The sequence below is a fragment of the Saimiri boliviensis genome, chromosome 5 (assembly GCF_048565385.1).
Source record: "Saimiri boliviensis isolate mSaiBol1 chromosome 5, mSaiBol1.pri, whole genome shotgun sequence".
NCBI classification, from domain to species: domain Eukaryota; kingdom Metazoa; phylum Chordata; class Mammalia; order Primates; family Cebidae; genus Saimiri; species Saimiri boliviensis.
In genome coordinates, this window is record NC_133453.1 from 103,215,826 (window position 1) to 103,239,536 (window position 23,711).

Below are 23,711 nucleotides of genomic sequence, written 5' to 3' on the forward strand. Positions count from 1 at the left end.
GTACTGATGAGATAGTGAGTATAAATGAACATAGTGAGTATAAAGACATAGTGAGTATAAATGAACAAGCACCCTTGAAAGATGGGGTAGGTAGAGAGTAGAATGTCTGAATTTACCAGGTAGAAATGTTTTTTTTAGGACCTGGTTGTAACCACAGGAATAGTTGGAGTAGATTTTAGATTTAGTAGAAGGTCATTGTAGGCAATGAGTGTGAGGAACTAAGAGGGAATTAAAAGCATTATTTTAAGAAGCTTTTCAACAATTGAAAACATATCTCAGTAAAGGTGACCAGAATGAGAGGAATCTCAAATCCAGCTCTACAAATGTCTAATGTTATCAATTGCCTACTATATTTAAGACATTATTTCAGAGCTGCCGGCAATACAAAGATGAATAAGACATGATCCTTGATCTTATGAAGCCTATAGGAATTTGAAAAAGAGAAGCCCTAAGGGGGACAGGTTTTTAAATATTTAAAGATCTGTCATGTTTTAAAAGAATTAGGTAACTGTCTTTGTGGCCTCAGAGAGCAAAACTATTTTCAAGTAGGAAAACTTAATAGGGAAGTAGATTTTGGCTTAATATGAGTAAGAACTTTTAAAATACATATACTTATGTATGTAGCACTATAACAGTAAAAATCGAAAGGAAAAATACCATAATTCTGCTATACTAACAAGTAAATTGTTTTCATTTTTAATTTCTACACTTATCTGTATATCTAATAATTTTTACATAGCTTTAATCTAGCTTATATATAATGAATGCTATCATTTGCTAATTTTCTCTTAGCAATGCCTTGTCCCATGCTTTAACATTGTTGTTTTATTTTCTTTACTTTTATTAATGTAAGGATAGTTTATTGCATTTGGAAAAGTTATTCATACTTATTTTAATAAACCGCACATAGAAAAAATATTTTTTTAAAAAAGTAAAAGTCAACTGATGTGCTTTGGTAACTTTCCCTCTAGATAGCTTCTCTACTAAGTACATAAAGAAGGATGATTTGATAGATAAACAATTTTATGTAAATAGGGTCATATTGCACACACTCTTCTGTAATATGCCTTTTCCCTTTAATGCTGTCTTAGGACATTTTTTGGTATCAGTAACTGAAATATATAATTTTTATTGGCTATATGATTATATTTTGTATATAAGATACTATACCGTGTGTCTTAGATGTATTATTTTTAATTCTTTCAACAGTCCTACAAGTAGATGATAGAATGTCCATTTTATAGATGAGGAAGCTGTATTTGGAAAGGTTAAGCTGTATTTGGAAAGCTTAAGTAACTTGTCAAGTCACATAACTAAAAAATGAAAAAACAAGAATGCAAACACCCTTTAACACCACTTTTCTTCCATTCTCCTTCCAGTATTTGAATTATTTGGTAATTCAGTGTCCATGTTTATATTGTTAACTAAATATGTTAAATCAATGGACTAAATAAATCAATATTCTCTACTAAATCAAGTAGTTGACTGTTCCTTTCCTGGTCAACTTTTTGTTTACCTTATAATTCATTTTTTTCCCCATCTGTTTGGTTTTCTATATAGCTGTTGCTGCTTTTTCACTGAAAGACTCCAACCAATCTGTCAACTTCCAGCATGTCTTCTAAGCACATAAAATAATCTTTTTCTTTTTCCTGGAGATTTTCCTCCCACAGCCTTCTGTTTTGTTCCTATGTAAGCTGATTTTTCTTTAGGCATGGCACAAAGCTGTCACCCTGAATTTCCTTGGGTCATTCTGCTCTGTTTGGATCCCGACATTCCTGGATTTCATGTCTTTTATTTCTTTGTTTATTCCCTGATAGTTTCAATATTTTATTATGGAAAAAATAACGTATACAAAAGTACATGCTATAGTATAATGAACCCCTATGTACTCATCACCCAGTTTCAACAATTGCTAACTCATGGCCAGTTTTGTTTCAGCTATGCCCTCATCTACCTCTCCTACCCCATATTATTTTGAAGAAAATCCTGGACATTGTATTTATCTATAAATTATTTCACTATATATCTCTAAAGAGTAAGGAAGGACTGTTCTTAAAAATAATTATTTGGGGCTTAATACCTAGGTGATGGGTTGATGGGTGCAGCAAACCACCGTGGCATGTTTACCTATGTAACAAACTTGAACATTCTACACATGTATCCTGGAACTTAAAGTAAAATTTTTTTTAAAACCTTTATAAATATTAATCCCCATTAAAAAATTATAATACCATTGTTATGCCTTAAAAATTAATTGCATTGGCTGGGCGCGGTGGCTCAAGCCTGTAATCCCAGCACTTTGGGAGGCCGAGGCGGGTGGATCACAAGGTCAAGAGATCGAGACCATCCTGGTCAACATGGTGAAACCCCATCTCTACTAAAAATACAAAAAATTAGCTGGGCATGGTGGCGCATGCCTGTAATCCCAGCTACTCAGGAGGCTGAGGCAGGAGAATTGCCTGAACCCAGGAGGCAGAGGTTGCGATGAGCCAAGATTGCGCCATTGCACTCCAGCCTGGGTAACAAGAGCAAAAACTCCGTCTCAAAAAAAAAAAAAAAAAATTAATTGCATTAAATCCCTTGATTGCATTAAAATGCAGTAAATGCTCGGGTGATGGGTACACAAAAATCTTACAAATCACCACTAAAGTACTTATTCATGTAACCAGCTACCACCGCTACACCTATGGAAAAGCACAAGGATGTACACACACTTAAAACATATTTAATTTTACATAATTAAAATGCACTTATATTACAAAAAATGCAGTAAAGGTTGAAATTTCCAGTTGTTTTGTGAATAAATAATTTTACAATTTTGTGGGGGGGTTTTGTTAGTTTTTCCTCTAGTTTGTATAGATCAGTACTCAAATAAGGCTCATATATAGCAAATGTTAGATGTCACTTAAGTCTCTTAATCTCTAGATTTCTCTTCCATTTCCTTGTTTTATTCATTTATTTTTCCATTGTGGAAGAAACTCAATTGTTTTTGTAATCTAGATTCTGCTGCCTCCATCTTCATGGTGGTGTTTAACACATTCCTTTGTCCTCAGTATTTCCATATTCGTGTTTAGATCTAGAAACTTCTAATTTTTGGAGACAATTCTCCTTTGTAGTGATGTTTTCTTTTGTTAGTTGATATTTAAAGCCTCTCTTTTTATGATGTTAGCAGCTGTCAATGTTTGGTACATTATTTATTAAGTCGTTAGACATTGCAGAATGCTGATAGTCTAACACACTGCCTTCATTTAATAGTTGGCATGCCTCCGTAAAAGAAAACCTCCCTCTCATTTATTATTTGGACATTCACTGGTTCACTTTGTTTAAGAAAGACAGGATAAATTTTTTTCCTTGTCATTTGTTCATTTTCAATGTAGTAGATTGTTTCATTATCAACTTGCGGTGATATCCAATGCACTTTATTTTTGAAGTTGGCAAGTTTAAGTTCTTCAACTGTGTTCTTTTTCAAGGTTGTTTTGGCTAGTCTGTGTTCTGGCATTTTTATATAAATTTCTGTATCAGCTTGTCAATTTCAGCAAAGAGGTCAGCTGGAATTTTGATAAAGATTACATTGACTGTAGATTAACTTGGGGAGTTTGACATTTTTATAATATTAAGTATTCAAATTCATGAACAGTAATGTCTTTCCATTTATTTTATTAAAAAAGAAATCCTACAGTGTTGTGTAGCTTATAAGTCTCAAATTTTAAAAATCAAGTTGAGGGCTGGGCACTGTGGCTCATGCCTGTAATTTCAGTACTTTAGGAGGCCAAAGTAGATGGATGACCTGAAGTCAGGAGTTCAAGACCAGCCTGGCCAACATAGTGAAACCCTGTCTCTACTGAAAATATAAAAATTAGCTGGATGTGGTGGTGCACGCCTGTAATCCCAGCTACTCAGGAGGCTGAGATAGGAGAATCACTTGAACCCAGGAGGTGGAGGTTGCAGTGAGCCAAGATCACACAACTGCACTCTAGCCTGGGCAACAGAGCAAGACTCCATCTCCCCCCCACCAAAAAAAAATCAAGTTGAGGAAGGACTCTTTCTAACCCTAGTTTATAATTTGAGGGTTTTTATTTTTAAGTCATATTTTTTTCAATCAATTTTATTTATAGACCTTGTTGATTATCGAATTTTCCCTTTTTTGACAAATGGGACCACCTCCAATTACTTTGTAATTTACATTCTTCTTTTCATCATGATACCTTTATTCTACTTTCAGAGCAATTTCATATTTCAGTATTTAGTGAGCAAGTTTGTGTTCTGTTTATCTGGGCTGTTCTTTGTCAATTCTATTTGTAATCTGCCATTATCATTTCACTCTGAATAATTTCAGTTTTTCAATGTATCCTCCTATAACTTCCACATTCCACTATCTCCCTCTGTTATGGTAACAATTAGATTGGTTCCCCTTTGCAAATCTTGTCAAGTTTATAATATTTCAATGATACAACCATAACTACACATTTACAGGACACTGTTAGTTGACTGTTGGGATTACAGGCATGAGCCACACCATGCCTGGTCTCAATATTTCCTTTTTTTTTTTTTTTTTCTTTTTTCTTTTTTTTTGAGACAGAGTTTCACTCTTCTTGCCCAGGCTGGAGTGCAATGGTGTGATCTTGGCTCACTGCAGCCTCTGCCTCCCAGGTTCAAGCTATTCTCCTGCCTCAGCTCTCCAAGTAGCTGGGATTATAGACATTTGCCACCACATTCAGCTAATTTTGTGTTTTTAATAGAGATAGGGTTTCACTATGTTGGTCAGGCTGGTCTCAAACTCCTGACCTCAAGTGATCCACCCCCTCAGCCTCCTAAATTGCTGAGATTGCAGGCATGAGCCACCATGCCTGGCCTCAATCTTTTTTAAATAGCAGTTTCCCTCAAATTGTTCTGTAGATTCTGTGCAAAAACAGTCAAACCCGTCTGGGTGCCATGGCTCATGCCTGTAATCCCAGCATTTTGGGAGGCCAAGGCAGGTGAATTACGAGGTCAAGAGATCCAGACCATCCTGGCCAACATGGTGAAACCCCGTCTCTACTAAAAAATACAAAAATTAGCTGAGCGTGGTGGCATACACGTGTAATTCCAGCTACTTGGGAGGCTGAGGCAGAATAATTTCTTGAACTGGGAAGTGGAGGTTGCAGTGAGCCGATAATGCACCACTGCACTCCAGCCTGGCACCTGAAACAGAGTGAGACTCTGTCTCAAAAAGAAAAAAAAAAAGTACAATTTTTGTAGAAATTTACATTTTAAATCTAAAATGCCTATGCAAAGGCAAAGGATAGGCAAAGCAACTTTGAAAAAGAAGAAAAAAATAAGATTCACACTACTTTTCTTTATAGTCATCAGTAAAGGAGACACACATAAATCAGTGGAACATACAGAATCTAGAAATAGACCCATAAATGTGGTCGGTTGATTTCTGACAATGTGCAAGACAATTCACTGGAGAAAAGCTAGTCTTTTCAACACATGCTCTTGAAACAATTGCACATCCTTATGTGAAAAGAAGAAGAACCCCAACCTGTATCTTAGACCATAGGCAAAATTTAATGATAAATGGATTGTATATTTGGGACTTTGGGTTAGGCAAAGATTTTTTCAGACAGGGCACAAACTTCATGAACCATAGAAGACAAAAGTGATGAATTTCACCTCATGATAATTTAAAATTTCTCTCTCTAACACTGTTGCGAGGTGAAAAGACAAGCCATAAACTAGGAGATAAATTTTTGAACTACATATGTGTTAAGGAAAGAAATATATAAAAAGGACACAACATGAATTTTTAAAATAATATATTAAAAATTCTCACCAAGGCAGAGTGGCTCACATCTGCAATCCTAACTTTGGGAGGCCAAGGTAGGTGGATCGCTTGAATCAGGAGTTCGAGACCAGCCTGGCCAACATGGCAAAACCACATCTCCACTAAAAAAATAAGAAAATTAGCCAGGCATGGTGGCACACATCTGTAGTCCCAGCTACATAGGAGGCTGAGGCAGGAAAATTGCTTGAACATGGGAGGTGGAGGTTGCAGTGAACTGAGATTGCACCACTGCCCTCCATTTTGGGTGACAAAGTGGGTCTGAAAAAAAAAATTCCTAAAACTCAGTAATAAGAAAACAAAATAATTTTTTTTTCTTTTTTCTTTCTTTTTTTTTTTTTTTTTGAGATGGAGTTTTGCTCTTGTTACCCAGGCTGGAGTGCAATGGTGTGGTCTCGGCTCACCACAACCTCCGCCTCCTGGGTTCAGGCAGTTTTCCTGCCTCAACCTCCTGAGTAGCTGGGATTACAGGCACGCGCCACCATGCCCAGCTAAAATTTTTTGTATTTTTAGTAGAGACGGGGTTTCATCATGTTGACCAGGATGGTGTCGATCTCTTGACCTCGTGATCCACTCGCCTCAGCCTCCCAAAGTGCTGGGATTAAAGGCGTGAGCCACCACGCCCAGCCAGAAAACAAAATAATTAATTTTAAAAATAGTTAAAAGATTTAGAAAGACACTTGACCTAAGGAGATATACAGAAGTCAAATAAACACATGAAAAAATGCCCAAGACCTTAGCCATTAGAGAAATGCGAGTTAAAACCAGAGAGGTATGAGTACACACGCATTAGAATGGGTAAGATTTTTTTTTTTTTTTTTTTAAAGCTTACTATATCAAACGATGACAAGGATACTGAATAACTGGAACGTTCTGGTGGGAATTACATTGTTTACATTGCTGCTGGGAATGCAAAATGTTCAGCCACTTTGGAAAACAGTATGGCATGTACTGACCATATAGACCAGAAATCCTCCTGCTGGATATTAGTAAAGATAAATGAAAACATGTTTACTCAGAAATCTGTGTGCAGTTGTTTATAGTAGCTTTATTTATAATAACCTAAACTGGAATAATCCAAATGTTCTTCAACTAAAGTGACTGCAGAAATTGTCATATAGCCATACAATGGAATGTATTACCAGGTAATAAAAAGCAATGAACTATTAATATACCCCAATAACATATATAACTTTTTATTTTTTTGATACAGAGTCTTGCTCTTTCATCAGGCTGGAGTGCAGTGGAGCAATCTCGGCTCACTGAAACCTCCACTTCCTGGGTTTAAGTGATTCTTCTGACTCGGCCTCCTGAGTAGCTGAGATTACAGGAGCCCACCACCACACTCAGCTAATTTTTTGTATTTTTAGTAGAGATGGGGTTTCACCATGTTGTCCAGGATGGTCTCGATCTCTTGACCTCTTGATCCACCCACCTCGGCTTCCCAAGTGCTGGGATTACAGACGTGAGCCACTGCGCCTGGCCAGCATATGTAACTTTCAGATGCATTATGCTAAGTGAAAGAAATAAGATTTAAAAGGCTACCTACTGTATAATTCTATTTATGTAACATTCTGGAACGTACAGAACTACTAGGGAAAAAAACAGATTAATGGTTGCCAGGAGCCAAGGATGAGAAGAAAGGATTGCTACAAGAGACACAAGAGGATCTAACTTTAAAAAATCAGAGGGTGATTTACAAAGTCAAAGTTAACTCTGCATGTGTATGTGTGTTCGTGAACACAGATAAGCATACATGTTCTTGGCCATAAGCTTCCTGTTTCATCATCATAAGCTAATGTTATGTGCATACTGGGAAATGCCTCTTTTTAAATTAAATATGATCAAAAGGAGATTAAAAGGCATATGTTTATTCTTTCAATTTAGAAAAGGATAAATGAATTTTTACTTACTTTGTAAAACTGAGTGAGAAAATAATTGTTCTGAATCCAAACGAAGGTTCACATTTCATAATATCTTTAGAGACATTTGCAATTTTTTAGCAGTTGCTAATTTTAGTTTGTTAGGAATTAAGAATCCTTTTGTTTTAAACCTACCCCCAAACTGCACTACTTATACTTTGTCCTTAAAAATATTTTTCTTACTCATTTATACCTTTTGTCTTTCTTCTGTGCACTTTACCTATTCGATATTACATTTACAAATTTGTTTTATAATTTTCTTTCCTTCCGATAAAACTGTGAACATTAAACTTCAGAATCTCATTTTTAGCTGGGCCTGGTGGCATGTACCTGTAGTGCCAGCTACTCGGGCACCTGAGACAGGATAATCACTTGAGCCTAGGAGGTGGAGGCTGCTGCACTATGGCCATGCTTGTGAATGGCCACTGTATTCTAGCTTCAGCAATGTAGTGAAAACCCATCTATGGGGGAAAAAAAGGGTTCACTCACTTCTCAGGCCATTTTAAGACCCTAGGAGGGAGTTTTGGCAGTTTGCACAAGATCATATGTCCTTATCAAATTTATAGAAGGAGACACTTTTAATAGATTAAAAGGTCTCTTTTCAGCAAAACTTCCTCTTCTCATATTTTTCCTTGTGTTTTTTGATGGTGGAGTATCGGCAAGCATTTTTAGAATCAGTCTAAGAAGAAATTACATTAGGGGTATGTTTGGTTTGGATTTAGTGGGCTATATTTGTGTATTTAGTTAGGTTACTGCTAGCCAACCTAGTATAGGAATGGCTTCCAGAAATATTTCTGGTATGGAGTAAGTGGACATATTGCAATGTGAACGTGTCCTATGGTGCCAGAAGCTGGGAACATGTGAGTACTGAAAGAGAAACAAGGTTGAAATGTAGAGAGCCAAAGGATAATCTTCTAATAATTCTTTTTTTTTTTTTTTTTTTTTTTAACAAGTAGTCCTGCCATGGATCTTCCCATTCTTATAGCTTGTATTTGACAGAAATTTGATAGAGGTTGTTTTTTTTCCTCCAAATTTGATAATAATTTAGAAATATATGTACACACACAGGGTATGCCACTAAGTTATGAACTTGAAGTAAACTTAAAAAAATGATTATCAATAAACAACAAAATTTGAACATCCATACTTGAGTAAAGACTGAATTATCCTGTTTCTCAAGTATTACAAAGTTCTTGTCACACTGAAGAGGCAGTCAAAGTATAAGCAGTGGATAGTGTTGAAAAAAACATTATAGATATGATAAGTGGTTAATTAAAAAGTGTTATTTTTCTGGATTTAGGAACATATGTAACCCTCCGTAAACTTTCTGTGTAATTTTTTTCATTGTAGACTCATGTTTGTACTTTTTTATTCGTAATTCTGTTTAAGTAACAAAAGTATCTAACTCTAAAAGGTCTCATTGTGTCTTTACTGGCCAATTTTTTTCATTCAAGTTGTGCCCATGCCTGATGGGCTCTTGCCAGTCTTTTCAACTCTGTATACACCCCATTTTAAAGCATTATTTTTTTTAGCATACAGCCAATGCATGAATTATATTCATGTTACTATTCTAAGCATTATGTATATTTTAAAACTTAAATGAAAAGAGAAGCTAATTTAGAAAGCTGAGATAAGAATACAGTATATAGAGAATGTTTCTTTCTGCACCTCAGTGGGGTGACTTGAACCCTTCTGGAGTCTACCCATCCCCACAGTTTGAATACCACTGCTATGAAGTGTGAAGCTATTGAAGGTGTCTTTCTTTAAGATTCTTTAACATTGGATTTTAATTGCAAAAGCATTATTTGCTTATTGTAAACTTTCAGATAGACAAAGTGAAAACAAAATGGGGTGACAAAACCTTAGTTTTTCACTTAACCTTTTGATTCCCTACCACTGTGACCCCCAAGGTAAGCAATGTATCATATTTGATGTGTATTCTCCTGGAACTGTTTCCATTATTATACATACATACATATGTACACACATCTACACACATACATAATCCTTCATACCAAGCATATTACTCTGCGGCTTCCATTTTTCATTTAACATATATCTTCGACATCCTTCTTACTCCATACATAAACATCTAAATGATTCTTATGAATAATTGCTGAATAGTCCATAGTTGGCGTGCCCCACATTTTATTCAACCATCCCCCAAACAGTGGATCTTCCCGTTTTATATATGTAGGAATTGAGAATTAGGAAAATAAAGTCCAAAACCTGAAGTCAGGAATGCTTCCTAGTCCCAGAATCTCTTGCTTTTGTGTAGCTACCCCCACCATGTACACACACAAAAAAGTATGTAAATAGCATAGTAAAATAATCCCAAGAAATATATTTAATGTAATTTTTATATTGTTAGGTAAAAGTTGGCTTTTAGTAAAGCAAGTCTTTGGAATCAGACTGCCTTAAGTTCAAATCTCAGCACCACTATTAACATCCATGAGATGTTGAGCAAATTCTTCAATCTCTTTGTGTCTCAGTTTCCTTATCTATAAAATGGGGATGATATTGGCACTTTACCTATGTATAGAATTGTTATTAAGGCTAAATGTATTCATTCACAGAGTACACTCTGCTGTAACTATTATCATTGGCATTGATGTCATTATATAGATATTTCTTAAATACTAATATTAACTGAGCGTTGTTGTTTTTTGTTTTGTTTTGTTTTTGGCATTGTGGAGCCAGTAACTTGTTCTTTTTATTTCGTTTCTGAGGTTTTTTTAAAGTCTTATAGGCCTTTGAAAATTTCTAGCCCCAGGCAGGCAATTAAAAAGTCCCCAGCCCAAGATTCCAAGCAGTCTGACACCAGTGCAGGTACCCTTAGCTAAAAAGATCTGTAGCCTCAATGGGACTGGAGAGGAAATCCTGGGAAAATGTAGGACAGTGACTGCACTACACACATACATACTAGTTTTTGTTTTTGATTAATAAACTCTATTTTTTGTTTTTTTTGTTGTTGTTGTTTTTGGTTTTGTTTGTTTTTCAAGAGTAGTTTTAGGCTCGCAGCTAAATTAAGCAGGAAGTACAGAGGCTTCCCATATACCCCATGCCTATACACATGCCACCCTCCACTATCAACACCTTCACCACAGTGGTATATTTCTTACAACTTCTGAACCTGCATTGACATATCATCACCCTATGTCCGTAGTTTGCATTGCGATTCACTCTTGGCATTGAACATTGTATGGTTTTGACAAATGTGTAATGATATGAATCCACCATTGTAGTATCATACAGAATTGTTTCACTGCTCTGAAAATCCTCTGTTTTTCTGTCTATTCATCTATTCCTCCTTTGTAACCAAGGCAACCACCAATCTTTTACTATCTCTATAGTTTTGTCTTGTCCAGAATGTCATATAGCTGGGGTCATACAGTATTGTAGTGTTTTCAGATTTGCTTCTTTCCCTTAGTAATACGCATTTTAGTTTCCTCCATGTCTTTTCTTGGCTTGATAGGTCATTTCTTTTTAGGACTAAATGTTTTCTTGTCTAGATGTACTACAGTTTATCCATTCCCCTACTGAAGGTCATCTTGGTTGCTTCCAAGTTTTTGCAATTATGAAAAAAACTGCTATAAACACCCATATGCAGGTTTCTATGTGGACATTTGTTTTCATTGTGGTAATGCTGGCCTCATAGAATGAGTCCAAAAGTATTCACTCTGCTTCTAGCCTCTGAAAGAGATTATAAAGAATTGGTCTAATTTTTTTGGTAGAATTCACCGGTGAGCCACCTGGGCCTGGTGTTTTCTGTTTTGGAGAATTACTGATATTTAATATATGTCTTTAGTACATATAGAACTATCCAGATTGTCTATTTCTTCTTGTGTGAGTTTTGGCAGATTGTGATTTTCAAGGAATTGATCTGTTTTCATCTAGGTGATAAAATTTGTTAGCATAGATTGTTCATAATATTTCTTTACTATACTTTTAGTGTCTTTGAAATCTGTAATGATGTCCCTCTTTCATTTCTGATATTAGTAATTTGTGTTGTCTCTCTCTTTCTTAACCTTGCTAGAGTGTATCAATTTTATTGATCTTTTCACAGAACCAGTGTCTTAGTCTGTTTTGTGTTGCTAAAAGAGAATACATGAGGCTGGGTAATTTATCAACAAAAGATGTTTACTTAGCTCATGGTTTTGCAGGCTGGGAGGTTCATAAAACATTGTCCCAGCATCTGCTCATCTTCTAATGAGAGCATTTTGTTCTGCATCATAACGTGGCAGAAAGTCAAAGAAGAGGATATGTGCAAAGAGGCAAAACCTAATGAGTGTCCTGGTTTTATAATACTTTTGTGGAAACTTCCATATCTGCAGGAACTAATGCAGTCTCATCAGAGCAAGAACTCACCTACTATCCTGCGAACAGCACCAAACCATTCATGAGGGATCTATCCCCATGACCCAGACACCTCCCAACAGGCCTCACCTCCCAACACCAGCACAGCAACCTCTGCTTCCCAGGTTCAAGTGATTCTCCCATTTCAGCCTCCCGAATAGCTGGGACTACGTGCATGTGCCATTATGCCCAGCTAATTTTTGTAGCTTTTTGGTAGGGACAGGGTTTCACCGTGTTGCCCAGGCTAGTCTCAAACTCCTGAGTTCAAGAGATCCACGCACCTCTGCCTCCCAAAATGCTGGGATTACAAAAGGCTTGAGCCACCATGCCCAGCCAGCCATTGACATTTAAAGTAATTATTGATACTGTTGGATTAATAGCTACCATGTTTGTTAATGCTTTTCTGTTTGTTGCCTTTGTTCTTTGTTTCTGTTTTGTCTTCCACACTCTTTCTGCCTTCTGCAGCTTTAATTGAGCATTTTGTATAATCCCTTTTTCTCTTCTATTATTTTTAGTATGTCAATTATAGTTTTTTCAATACTTTTTTTAGTGACAGCCCTAGAGTATGCAGTATACGTTTACAACAAAACTAAGTCTGATTTATGAAAGTCCAGAATAGGGAAATCTGTGGAGAAAGAAAGTAGATTAGTGGTTGCTTAGGTCTGGAGAGTTATGACATGTTCAGGGGTAATAGCTAAAGGATACAGTGTTTCTTCTTGAGGTGATGAAAATGTCCTAAAATTTACTGTGTTGATGGTTGTGAATTGCTACATTTGTGAATGTAGCAGAAATAACGGAATTAATTCACTTTGGGTGAATTGTATAGCATTATAAATTCAATTTCAATAAAACTATTTTAAAATGTAAGATATTCCAAAACGTATATATAATTATTATCAAATTTAAAGAGACTAGGGGTTTACAGGAGGCAACTCTTCTAGCCCTCCCTACACCTCTTATTTCCCCTTTGCACCCCAAACATGGATCTGGGGTTTTGACAAATGTGGTATTGCCACCACTTTTTAGAACAACTCCCACCACTAGCATTCCAAGCTGTAGATGAAAGAGATGGGTGTGGGGAGAGTGGGTAACAAGAAATAATTCCTCTGAACCATGGTTCATGCCAGGCATATGGCTTAGGATCAACTAGTGACATAAAACCCAGGAGGCAACTAGCTAAAACTTCTCTCAATAACGTACCCTCTCCTGGAGCAGGGAGGAAACCTCATTGTTACAGACCAGGTACTGGCACAATGACACTCTGAAAATAGATTGCTCAGACTTCAAAACAGATCTGCACTTCGGGAGTACAACTATTGGTACTCTGCAGGAGGCAAGTGTGGCCTATGTGGTTAGCCTGTTTGAAGACAGTTGTATGTTGTCTCTACCAGCATGTAACAGTCATACAAAAAGACCTCCAGCTCCCATATTGTACACCTGTACAATGTCTCATGTAAGTAGAGAGTGTACTTCAGCATCCATTTTCATCTGGGCACGGTGGCTCACGCCTGTAATCTCAGCAGTTTGGGAGGCCTAGGTGGGATGACCATGAGGTCAGGAGTTTGAGACAAGTCTGGCCAATATGGTGGAACCTCATCTCTACCAGAAGTACAAAAATTAGCTGGGCATGGTAGTACATGCCTATAGTCCCAGCTACTCGGGAAGCTGAGGCAGGAGAATTGCTTGAACCCTGGGATGGGAGGTTGTGGTGAGCCAACATCGCCCCACTGCACTCCAGGTGGGGCAGCAGAGTGAGACTCCCATCTTAAAAAAAAAAAAAAAAAAATCCATTTTAATGGCAAACATTGCATTTTCAAAAAAACAAAAACACCACCTTCTAAATTCTCAATATTGGTAGTTCTGAATGTTAGATTTTTTTAAAACCATGTGATCAAAAGTATATGAATGGAAAAATAGGTGTAGAATAGGTATTGGCAAGTATTTTCCCATTTTTATTAGTGTGTGATTTTTTTTTTTTTTTTTTTGAGACAGAGTCTTGCTCTGTCACCCAGGCTGGAGTACAGTGGCATGATCACGGCTCACTGCAACTTCCACCTCCTGGGTTTAAGCGATTCTCCCACCTTAGCCTCCCGAGTAGCTTGGATTACAGGTGTCCGCCACCACACCCAACTAATTTTTGTATGTTTTGTAGAGACAGGGTTTCACTATGTTGGCAAGACTGGTCTTGAACTCTTCACCTTGTGATCCACCTGCCTTAGCCTCCCAAAGTGCTGGGATTATAGGCGTGAGCCACTGTGCCCGGCCTGTGAATTTTTAATATAAATATGGGAACATAATGTCTTAAAGGAAGTCAAAATATTTTAATGAACAAGTTTCAGCAGTTCAATTTATAACAGTTATTAAGTAAACCCATTAAAATATTTATACAATGATAGCACTTAGATTTTTTTTTTAAAAAAGTACATTTCTTATTGATGACAACTAAATGGCATGTGTATAATTTTATCATACAGTAGATTCCATTCATTCACTATAGTTATGTAATTGACTCTACATGCAAGTATATCATTTTAACATTGCATGTACTATTTATGTTTAATAGTTATTTTTTAAAAAGCTAATGTTAACGACTTCCACGTTTCTCAAATTCACATCTATTCACGCTAAAATCCACCCAGTATTTTTTTATCCAGTAAAAGGAATGAATAGTTACTTAAATTATTAATACTAGTAATCTTAATCCAATCTAACAGGAATTTTTTCTTTGTAAATTATTCTCTAACAACTGTTTTCAATAGTGGGTAGTATGTACCCCTGGGAGATGATTGGGAATTTTATGGGGTAGTATTTTGGTTGTCACATTGATAGGGAAATGTTACTGGATCTGTTGCCCTAATGTGTAAGTTCAATTGATTTCAGTAAGTTGTCCTAATGTGTAAGTTCACTAGATTTCAACCCTTCTCTCAACATTTTTTCACAGTACTTGGTGCTTTGAGCTTCTAATTTCCTCAGAGGTCTAGAGAATAACTTGTCTTTTACAAGCAGTTTAAGTTATCGCTTTCTTTCGCCAAGTCAGTTACCACTTGTCTGCATCATGCCGTCTAAATATTTCTTTAAATCGCTTATCCTCTGATGTCTCCTCTTTCATTCTCTCTTTCATAGTAGTTTTGTGTCCTCTTATTTTATCCCTTTGCTGTCGATCCAGCAAAGGGTTGGAAAGGAAGAAGTGGTTTCAAAGGAAAAAAAGACCACCTTGTAATCAATCTGCTATGCTTTTTAACACCTCTATTGGAGGTAGCGTCTCCTCCTAGACCGAATAGGAGATGTTCTAGGTGTTTTTGGTTATCATAATGACTGGCTGATGCATTGGCAGTTCATGCCTGCTTTACAGCTAGATCTGCTAAAACATACTGCCATATGTGAGCCCACCCAAAATGCCAGTAACAGCCCGATTTACAAACAGTGACCTAGTACAATTCAAGTTCATCACAGCCTTGCATTAACTCAGTGTAAACAGTATGTTTAGATACTAACATCTTCTCTAATTGAGAGTAGTGTCAAATCTTACTCATTACTATTTTTCAGCTGAGCTTTTGAAACTAATGTTCATTCAGAAAGAACAATGAATACAGTCTTGGCTCCTTATTATTAAAAGGAAGCACACATTGGATAAACTGTTTTCTTAACTACAGCATTCAATTTTGCTACATGTTTTGTCTTCGTATTAACAGATATTTTGGTAAAAGACCTCAGTGGGATTGTAGAGGGGCATCAAATCTTCAGGAACTTCATCAGCTATTAAGTGACATAATGATTAGAAGATTAAAGACTGAAGTTTTAACCCAGCTGCCCCCTAAAATCAGACAGCGTATTCCATTTGATCTTCCATCAGCAGCAGCCAAGGTGAGAACCCTTGCTTGATTGAAAGTCTTACTTTAAATAATTTTGATTATACTATTACAGATTGCGGGTATTTCATATTTCACAGAAGGAAAGGTTTGCTTTCCTAAAATGGATTTAATTAATAGAGCCTACAAATTGGTTTTGTATTTCAGCAAAAAAGTAGGAAGATTTCAGTTTTATTCATCAAATACGTAAAAAGATATGGTAACCTAGTGATTTTTTTTTTAAAGTACTTTTTGCTGAAAAAAGTACTTCAGTTGCAACAGAGATGTAGTATTAAGAATTGTAAATATCAGCCTAGCGAGGTAGCTCACACCTGTAATCCCAACACTTTGGGAGGCCGAGGCAGGTGGATCACCTGAGGTAAGGAGTTTGAGAACAGCCTGGCCAACATAGTGAAACCTCATCTCTACTAGAAATACAAAAAGTAGTTGGGCATGGTGGTGCACACCTGTAATCCCAGCGACTCAGGATGCTGAGGCAGGAGAATCACTTTAACCCAGGAGGCAGAGGTTGCAATGAGCCGAGATCATGCCATTGCATTCCAGCCCGGTGACAGAGTGGGAGCGAGACTCCATCTGAAAAAAAAAAAAAAAAAGAGAATTCTAAGTATCTGTAAGGTGTGAAACCCAATAATTAGCAAGGGAAATTATGTTTCTCGCTCTAGAATTTCTTTTTAAAGTATGAATAGCTGTCTTCTAGAATAACTTCATGCAGCCCTATTCTTGAAATTCTAAAACTCTGTGATCATGTTGTAAGACATGAAATTCAGTATATCAGAAAACCAATTTGCTAATCCTTACCTAATTCTTATCCATGTTTACTTTTGGGAAATCCAATGCTTTATATTCTCTGAAATTTCTGCAAATCTTAAAATAACTTTATTAATAGAGTTTTTCATTGTTATCCTGAAAACTTAAAGTAAGCATTTTGTAAACATTGAGCAATATGTTACTTCTAAAATAAGAACAATCTGATTTTTTTTTTTTTTTTTTTGAGATGAAGTCTCGCACTGTTGCCCGGGCTGGAGTGCAGTGGCACAATCTCAGCTCACTGCAACCTTTGCCTCCCGGGTTCACATGATTTTCCTGCCTCAGCCTCCCCAGTGGCTGGCATATAAGCGCACCCTACCACACCCAGCTAATTTTTTTTATTTTTAGTAGAGATGGGATTTCACTATGTTGGTCAGACTGATCTCGAACTCCAGACCTCATGATCTGCTGGCCTGGGCCTCCCAAAATGCTGGGATTACAGACATGAGCCACCATGCCGGCCTCTGATTTTCTTATCTATTATTTTAGCATTCAAAAGAAAAATAAAATGGAATCAACGTATGATTATATTATATTTTTACTTAATTTTATTTAATATTCCCCATCTTTAAATCAAACCGTATCTTTTTATAAAGTACTTAGCTGCCATATACATTTTTACTAGTCTGATTTCTTATGGTTCTTATGTTTGCTTTATAGAATGTATCTTCTTAAAAAGTTATAATTGTTTGATTTATGCTGTTAGCAAAAGGCTTTGTTTTCATTCACAGCTTATCACTGGTTTCTATAATTGGCATGAAAATGTGACTGACCTACCTCTGAATTGATGTTTTTAAATGAACATGTTGGAATCTTTGGGAATTTTCTTTTTATATCTTTCTATAGAGAAAAGGAAAAAAAGTAGGACATGATTCATGATTGCATTAATTTGTTCTGTTTGTTGTGTTATATTCCTAAACAATGTTATTTTTTCCCACATAGGAATTGAATACCAGCTTTGAAGAGTGGAAAAAATTAATGAGAACTCCAAATTCAAGGGGCATGGAGACAGTCATGGGGTTGATAACTCGCATGTTTAAACAAACTGCTATTGCCAAGGTACTCTTTGCTGCGTCATCATGTATTTGTCTTCATACAAATTATTCAATATATGTTACTGTTTTTAATTAAGCAGGTTATTTATGTATTTGCAAAATTTCTTTGCCATTGTTCAACTCTTTTTTTTTTTTTGAGTCAGGAGTCTCACTTTGTCACCCTGGCTGGAGTGCACTGGCATGATCTCGGCTTACTGCAAACTCCGCCTCCCGGGTTCAAGTGATTTTCCTGCCTTAGCCTCTCAGGTAGCTGGGACTGCAGGCGTATGCCACCATGCCCATTCTGTTTAATTATTATGGAAAAATTCAGACTATTCAAAGTAACCAGTAATGCTATATCTAACCACATATTCATCTGTTCCAATATACAGGTATATTTTGATGAAAGAAAATAATATACTTTATACTTTCTCATTTAAAGGACTTACATATATATATTCATCTTTTTTTTTTTTTAAACAGAGTCTTGCTCTGTCACGCAGGCTGGAATGCAGTGGCTCAATCTCAGCTCACTGCAACCTCCGCCTCCTGGGTTCAAGCAATTCTCCTGCCTCAGCCTCCCAAGTAGCTGGGATTACAGACACATGCCTCCACACCTGGAAAACTTTTTAAAAATACTTTTAATAGAGACAGGTTCCACCATCTTGGCCAGGCTGGTCTTGAACTCCTAACCTCAAGTGATCCCCCCGTCTCGGCCTCCCAAATTGCTGGGATTACAGGTGTGAGCCACTGCACCTGGCCTACATTTATCTTTATTATTAGTATTCCCATGGTTTTACAACATTATTACTGCAAATAATCTTTTTTTATTTGTCAGTCATCTTCCATTGATAGTCTGTGTTCAGTACCCTACAGAGGTAATTGTGCTCACATTCTGTTTGTCTAAAAGTGAAAAATATAGGATTTTAGAATTTAAGTCTTAGTGTAACTGTCAAGTAAACTGATCATATATTTGTGGTAGTTGTTGTTTTTGCCACCATAGTAAACCTGTAAATACTGAGGAGTGTCACCCCGCTTAATTCTGAGACTTTTTTATAACATAATTTTTTAAGTTGAGGATTACTGAGGTATATTTACATGAAATGAAACTTACCTTTTAAAATGTATGGTTGGGACAGAGGTGGTAGTGTGCCTGTAGTCCTAGTTACTTGAGAAGCCGAGGAGGGAGGATCCCTTAACTCAGCAGATCAGGGCTAGAGTGAGCTATGATCGTGCCACTCTACTCCAGCTTTGCAACAGAGCAAGACTCTGTTTCTAGAATAGAGTAGAGTAGAGTAGAGTAGAGTAGAGTAGAGTAGAGTAGAGTAGAGGAGTAGAGTAGAGTAGAGTAGAGTAGAGTAGAATAGAATAGAATAGAATAGAATAGAAGATAGTGATTGGATGAGGCTTGACAAATGCGTGTAGTTAGGTAACCACCGCTGCCATGAAGATACAGATATTTTCCGTCATGCCAAAAAGTTCCCTCATGTCCCTTTGTAGCATTTCCCCTTCACCCATCTCTATACCTTGGCAATCACCGATCTGCTTTCTGTCACTGTCGTTTTACACTTTCCAGAATGTCACAGAAGTGGAAGAGCAGCATGTAGCTTTTTGTCTGGCTTCTTTCACTTAGTATAAAGCTTTTGAGATTGATTCAAGTTGTTGTACATGTTATTTTTTTCTTTTTATTGCTTACCTTACATCCTCCAATGTATGGGAACAAAACTTAAAAACATTTTTTTTTTTTGAGAGACAGGGTCTTGCTCTGTCACCTAGGCTAGAGTGCAGTGGCACAATCGCAGCTCACTGCAGTTCTGAACACCTGGGCTCTTAGGGATCCTTTTGCCTCAGCCTCCCAAAGTACTGGGATTACAGTTGTGAGTTACTTTACCTGGCCTCTTAACTTGGTTTTGTTTTGTGTTGTTTTTTTTTTTTTTTATTCCTTCACCAATTAATGGATATTTTGAATATTTCCATTTTAGACTATTATAAGCAAAAGTAATATAATCATCCATATACAGGCCTTTATATAGTCATATATTTTCATTTTCCTTGAGCAAATACCGGGAAGCGGAACTGCTGAGTCATAAGAAAAGTGTAGATTTAACTGTATGAAAAACTGCCAAATTGTTTTTAAAAGTAACTCTAATATTTTACATTTCTACTGGCATTGTATGAGAGTTCCATTTGATATCTTTGTCAGCACTAGGTATTGCCATCTTTTTAATTTTAGCCATACTTGTGGATATGTAGTGGCATCTCATTGTGTTTTTAATTTGTCTCTTCCCAATGACTAATGGTGTTGAACATGTTTGGCTATTCATTTTCTTTTGTGAAATATCTGTTCATGCTGAGTCCATATTTATGTGAGGTAATAACTTTATTTATTTTGGAAATAAGATATATAATATATATATCTTACAAATATGTCCTCCAAGACTAGGGATTCCATTTCTATTTTATTAACATTGTCTTTTGGTGAACAGAAGTTTTAAATTCGAAAACAGTCTAGTATATTAATTTTTTCCTTTTTTTTTTTTTGTATTTTGATTTCTAAGAAATTTTTGCCTAATCTTAAGTTCACAAAGATATTCTCTTATATTTTCTTCTAAAAGTGCCATAGCTTTAGGTTATCAGTCATGTGCTACTTAATCAAATTTCAGTCAACAAAACACCACATATACAACATTGGTTTCAAGATTATAATGGAGCATATATGGAAACAATAAATGGCACTTGACATTGCATTGCAGATCAAGTAGGAGAAATAATTGGTATTCAGTAATGGTGCTAGGTCCTTTGGTTTTTCATATGGAAAATATATATATAAATAAAAATATATATACCATCTAGGTTTGTGTAAGTACACTCTGTGATGTTCTCACAGTGACAAAATTTCTTAACAATGCATTTCTGAGAACATACCTTGTAGCTAAGTGATTCATGACTGTATATATAGGTCTATAAACTATTTTTAATTAATTTTTTATATGCTACAAAGGAAAGGTAGAGGCTCTGATTTTTAAAATTTTGTTTGGTTTGTCATTTTACATATGGATTTTCAGCTGTTCCAACATTCATTGAAACACGAAAGATTATTTGGCCCTCCTTACATTTCCTTGGCACCTTCATCAAAAATCAATTGGCAGTATATATGTAGGTCTGTTTCTGAACTCTATTCTCTTTCATTGGTCTATTAATCATCCTTATACTACAATGGCTTGATTACTGTAGCTTTATAATAAGTCTTGAAGGCTGGGTGCAGTGGCTCACACCTGTAATCCCAGTACTTTGGCAAGCCGAGGCAGGTGGATTGCTTGAGGTCAGGAGTTTGAGATAAGCCTGGCCAACATGGCAAAATGCCATCTCTACTAAAAATACAAAATTAGCTGGGCATACTGGCACATGCCTGTAATCCCAGCTTCTTTGAAGGCTGAGACAGGAGAATCGCTTGAACTCAGGAGGTGGAGTTTGCACTGAGCCGAGATCGCGACACTGCACTCCAGCCTGGTCAACACAGTGAGACCGCATCTCAAAAAAAAAAAAAAAGTTTTTGAAATTATATAGTGTTTACTGTGCTTTATTCCTTTTCCATATTGTTTTGTCTTATGTAGGTCCTCTGCTTTTTCATATGAATTTTAGAATCAGCATTTTAAGTGTACAATTTTGTTGGAATTGTGTTAGATCTGTTGATTACTTTGGAAGAATTTACTTCTGAATAATATTTAGTCTTCTGGTCCCCGAAAAGAGTATTTTCACCTTTAATTTATCTCCACAATGTTCTCTAGTTTCTTGAACACATTTTATTAGGTACATCCATAGGTATTTTATGACCTTTTATGTTCCTGTAAATGCTATTTTTTAAAATGTAAATTTCCAAGTTTCCATTGATAAGTATAGATTTATTATAGATTTTCATATATTAACCTTTTATTCTGTGACCTTGCTGAACACCTTTTATTAGTTCTTGTGGATTTTTGGTTAATTCTAGAAGATAGAAAATCTTTTTGTCTGCACATAAAGACACTTTTATTTATTCCCTGTAATCTATATTCCTTTTATTTATTTATGTTGCCTATTATGTTGAAGAAACACTAGTACAATTTTGGATAGAAATGATAGGACTGCACAGCCTTACCTTGTAGCCAATCTTAGAGGGATGGCATTTATTTAGTCTTTCACCATTAAATGTGATATTATTGCTAAGTTTTTCTTAGGTGACTTTTCTTATGTAAGGGAAAATTTCTTCTTTTTTCAGTTTGTTGAGAGAAGAAATGGAACATATGAACATTTTTTTCCTTTGGCAGAGAAGGAAAGGAAGAGGTAGCTATTATAAAAATGGATATGAAGAAAATAGCTAAAGTTCTAACACTACTCTAACTGAAAGAACTAGGCTTTTATGAATATTCACCCGAGTGTAGTGGCTTACATCTGTAATCCTGGCACTTTGGGAAGCTGAGGTGGGACAGTCCCTTGAACTTAGGAGTTCGAGATCAGGCTGGTAACAGAGGAAGACCTCGTCTCTATTCTGTAAAAAACAAAGAAAAGGACAAAACAAAAAAAAAGAACAAAAATTTTTCAGAAACAAAATTTTAAAAAAGAAAGTTAGTTCACAATAAAAAGGAGTCCTGCCACAGGGGAGTTTATACTCACTCACAAGCTTTATTTCCACTGGCATCTACCAGGTGTTAACTAGGAGTCCTGAGAGCATATCCATTAGCTCAAGCTCAGAACTATTTTCAGTACCCTTTCTTTTACTAAAAAAAAGCCTTAAGCCATTGTAGAAATGACAGAGTACCCCCTCCTCCATCCTCAAAGCCTAGTCCCTGATGGACTGCTTCTGGTGGTGGGATAGGGACAAATGCTGCCTACCCATGGGGAGTGAGCAGGAAGCCCTACTGGACTCAGGACCCTGCACTGCTAGAAGGCAGAGATCTGTAACTGCCAAGGGAGAGGCAGGGACCTCTCTAGTACCACCTGCAGTTACAAGACATAGTTTCGTTAGTGGTGGGGGCAGGTACACCAAAAAAGTTGCACCCTCAAGGCTCAGCTGCAGCAAAAAGTTTGTCTTAATGCTGAGTTGGTACCAGGAGACTCAAAAGGTTCCCCAACCCCCACTATGAACTTACACTGAGAGACCTTTAAGATCAGTCTACCACTGGGAGACAGAGACACACCCCTCTATAATACGGGCATGCAGGACTGCTGAAAGCTGAGAGTGTAGCAGGGATACTTAGCAAAACCTTTGACACACAGTATTACAAGTTAGAAGTATCCCATTGCTGGGGGAATTTGAGGTTCGAGGTGCTCCAAAGGTAAATGTAACAAGAGAACCTAAACACAACTCAGGGCTGACTACATTTACTCAGTCCCTTCCCCCACCATACTATCCCCTCAAAGGAAGAAGCATGCCCAATTCCGAATGTAACTATCATTTCCTCAGTATGGACTGTTCTTCTACACACAACTCGTAGCATTCAATAGAAATTGCAAAATGACAAAAAAGACGTTAAAAAAAAAACAAAACCATTGCCAAGAGATAAAGCAACTGATAATGCCAAATGCAGAAATGACCCAGATTGTAGACAAGGGATTTAAAATAGCTATGAACAATATGTTACAGAATCAAATAGAAAAGATAAACAACATGTTTGAAAAGATGGAGAATTTTAGAAATAGTATGAAAATTATAAGAGTAAAATGGAAATGCTAGAAATAGAAAACACAGTATCAGAGATAAACAAAATTTCTTCGGTCAGTTTATAAACCAATAGTGAAGATAAAATATAATCATAAAAAATCTGGCTGGGTGTGGTAGCTCACACCTGTAATCCCAGCACTTTGGGAGGCTGAGGCAGATTGCTCAAGCCCAGGAATTTGAGACTAGCCTGGGCAACAT

The 23,711-nt window shown here is 36.5% G+C and overlaps 1 protein-coding gene across 13 annotated transcripts in view; it reads left to right on the forward strand.

Moving 5' to 3' along the window:
* ZRANB3 (zinc finger RANBP2-type containing 3) overlaps positions 1-23,711 on the forward strand; it is a 290,081-nt gene that overhangs the window by 170,085 nt on the left and 96,285 nt on the right. For all 13 annotated transcript variants that reach the window (XM_074399747.1, XM_074399752.1, XM_074399748.1 and 10 more), the window contains 2 exons: positions 15,795-15,966; positions 17,721-17,837. In XM_074399747.1, coding sequence (XP_074255848.1) covers positions 15,795-15,966; positions 17,721-17,837 — 289 coding nt within the window. The remainder of the gene's footprint in view (positions 1-15,794; positions 15,967-17,720; positions 17,838-23,711) is intronic.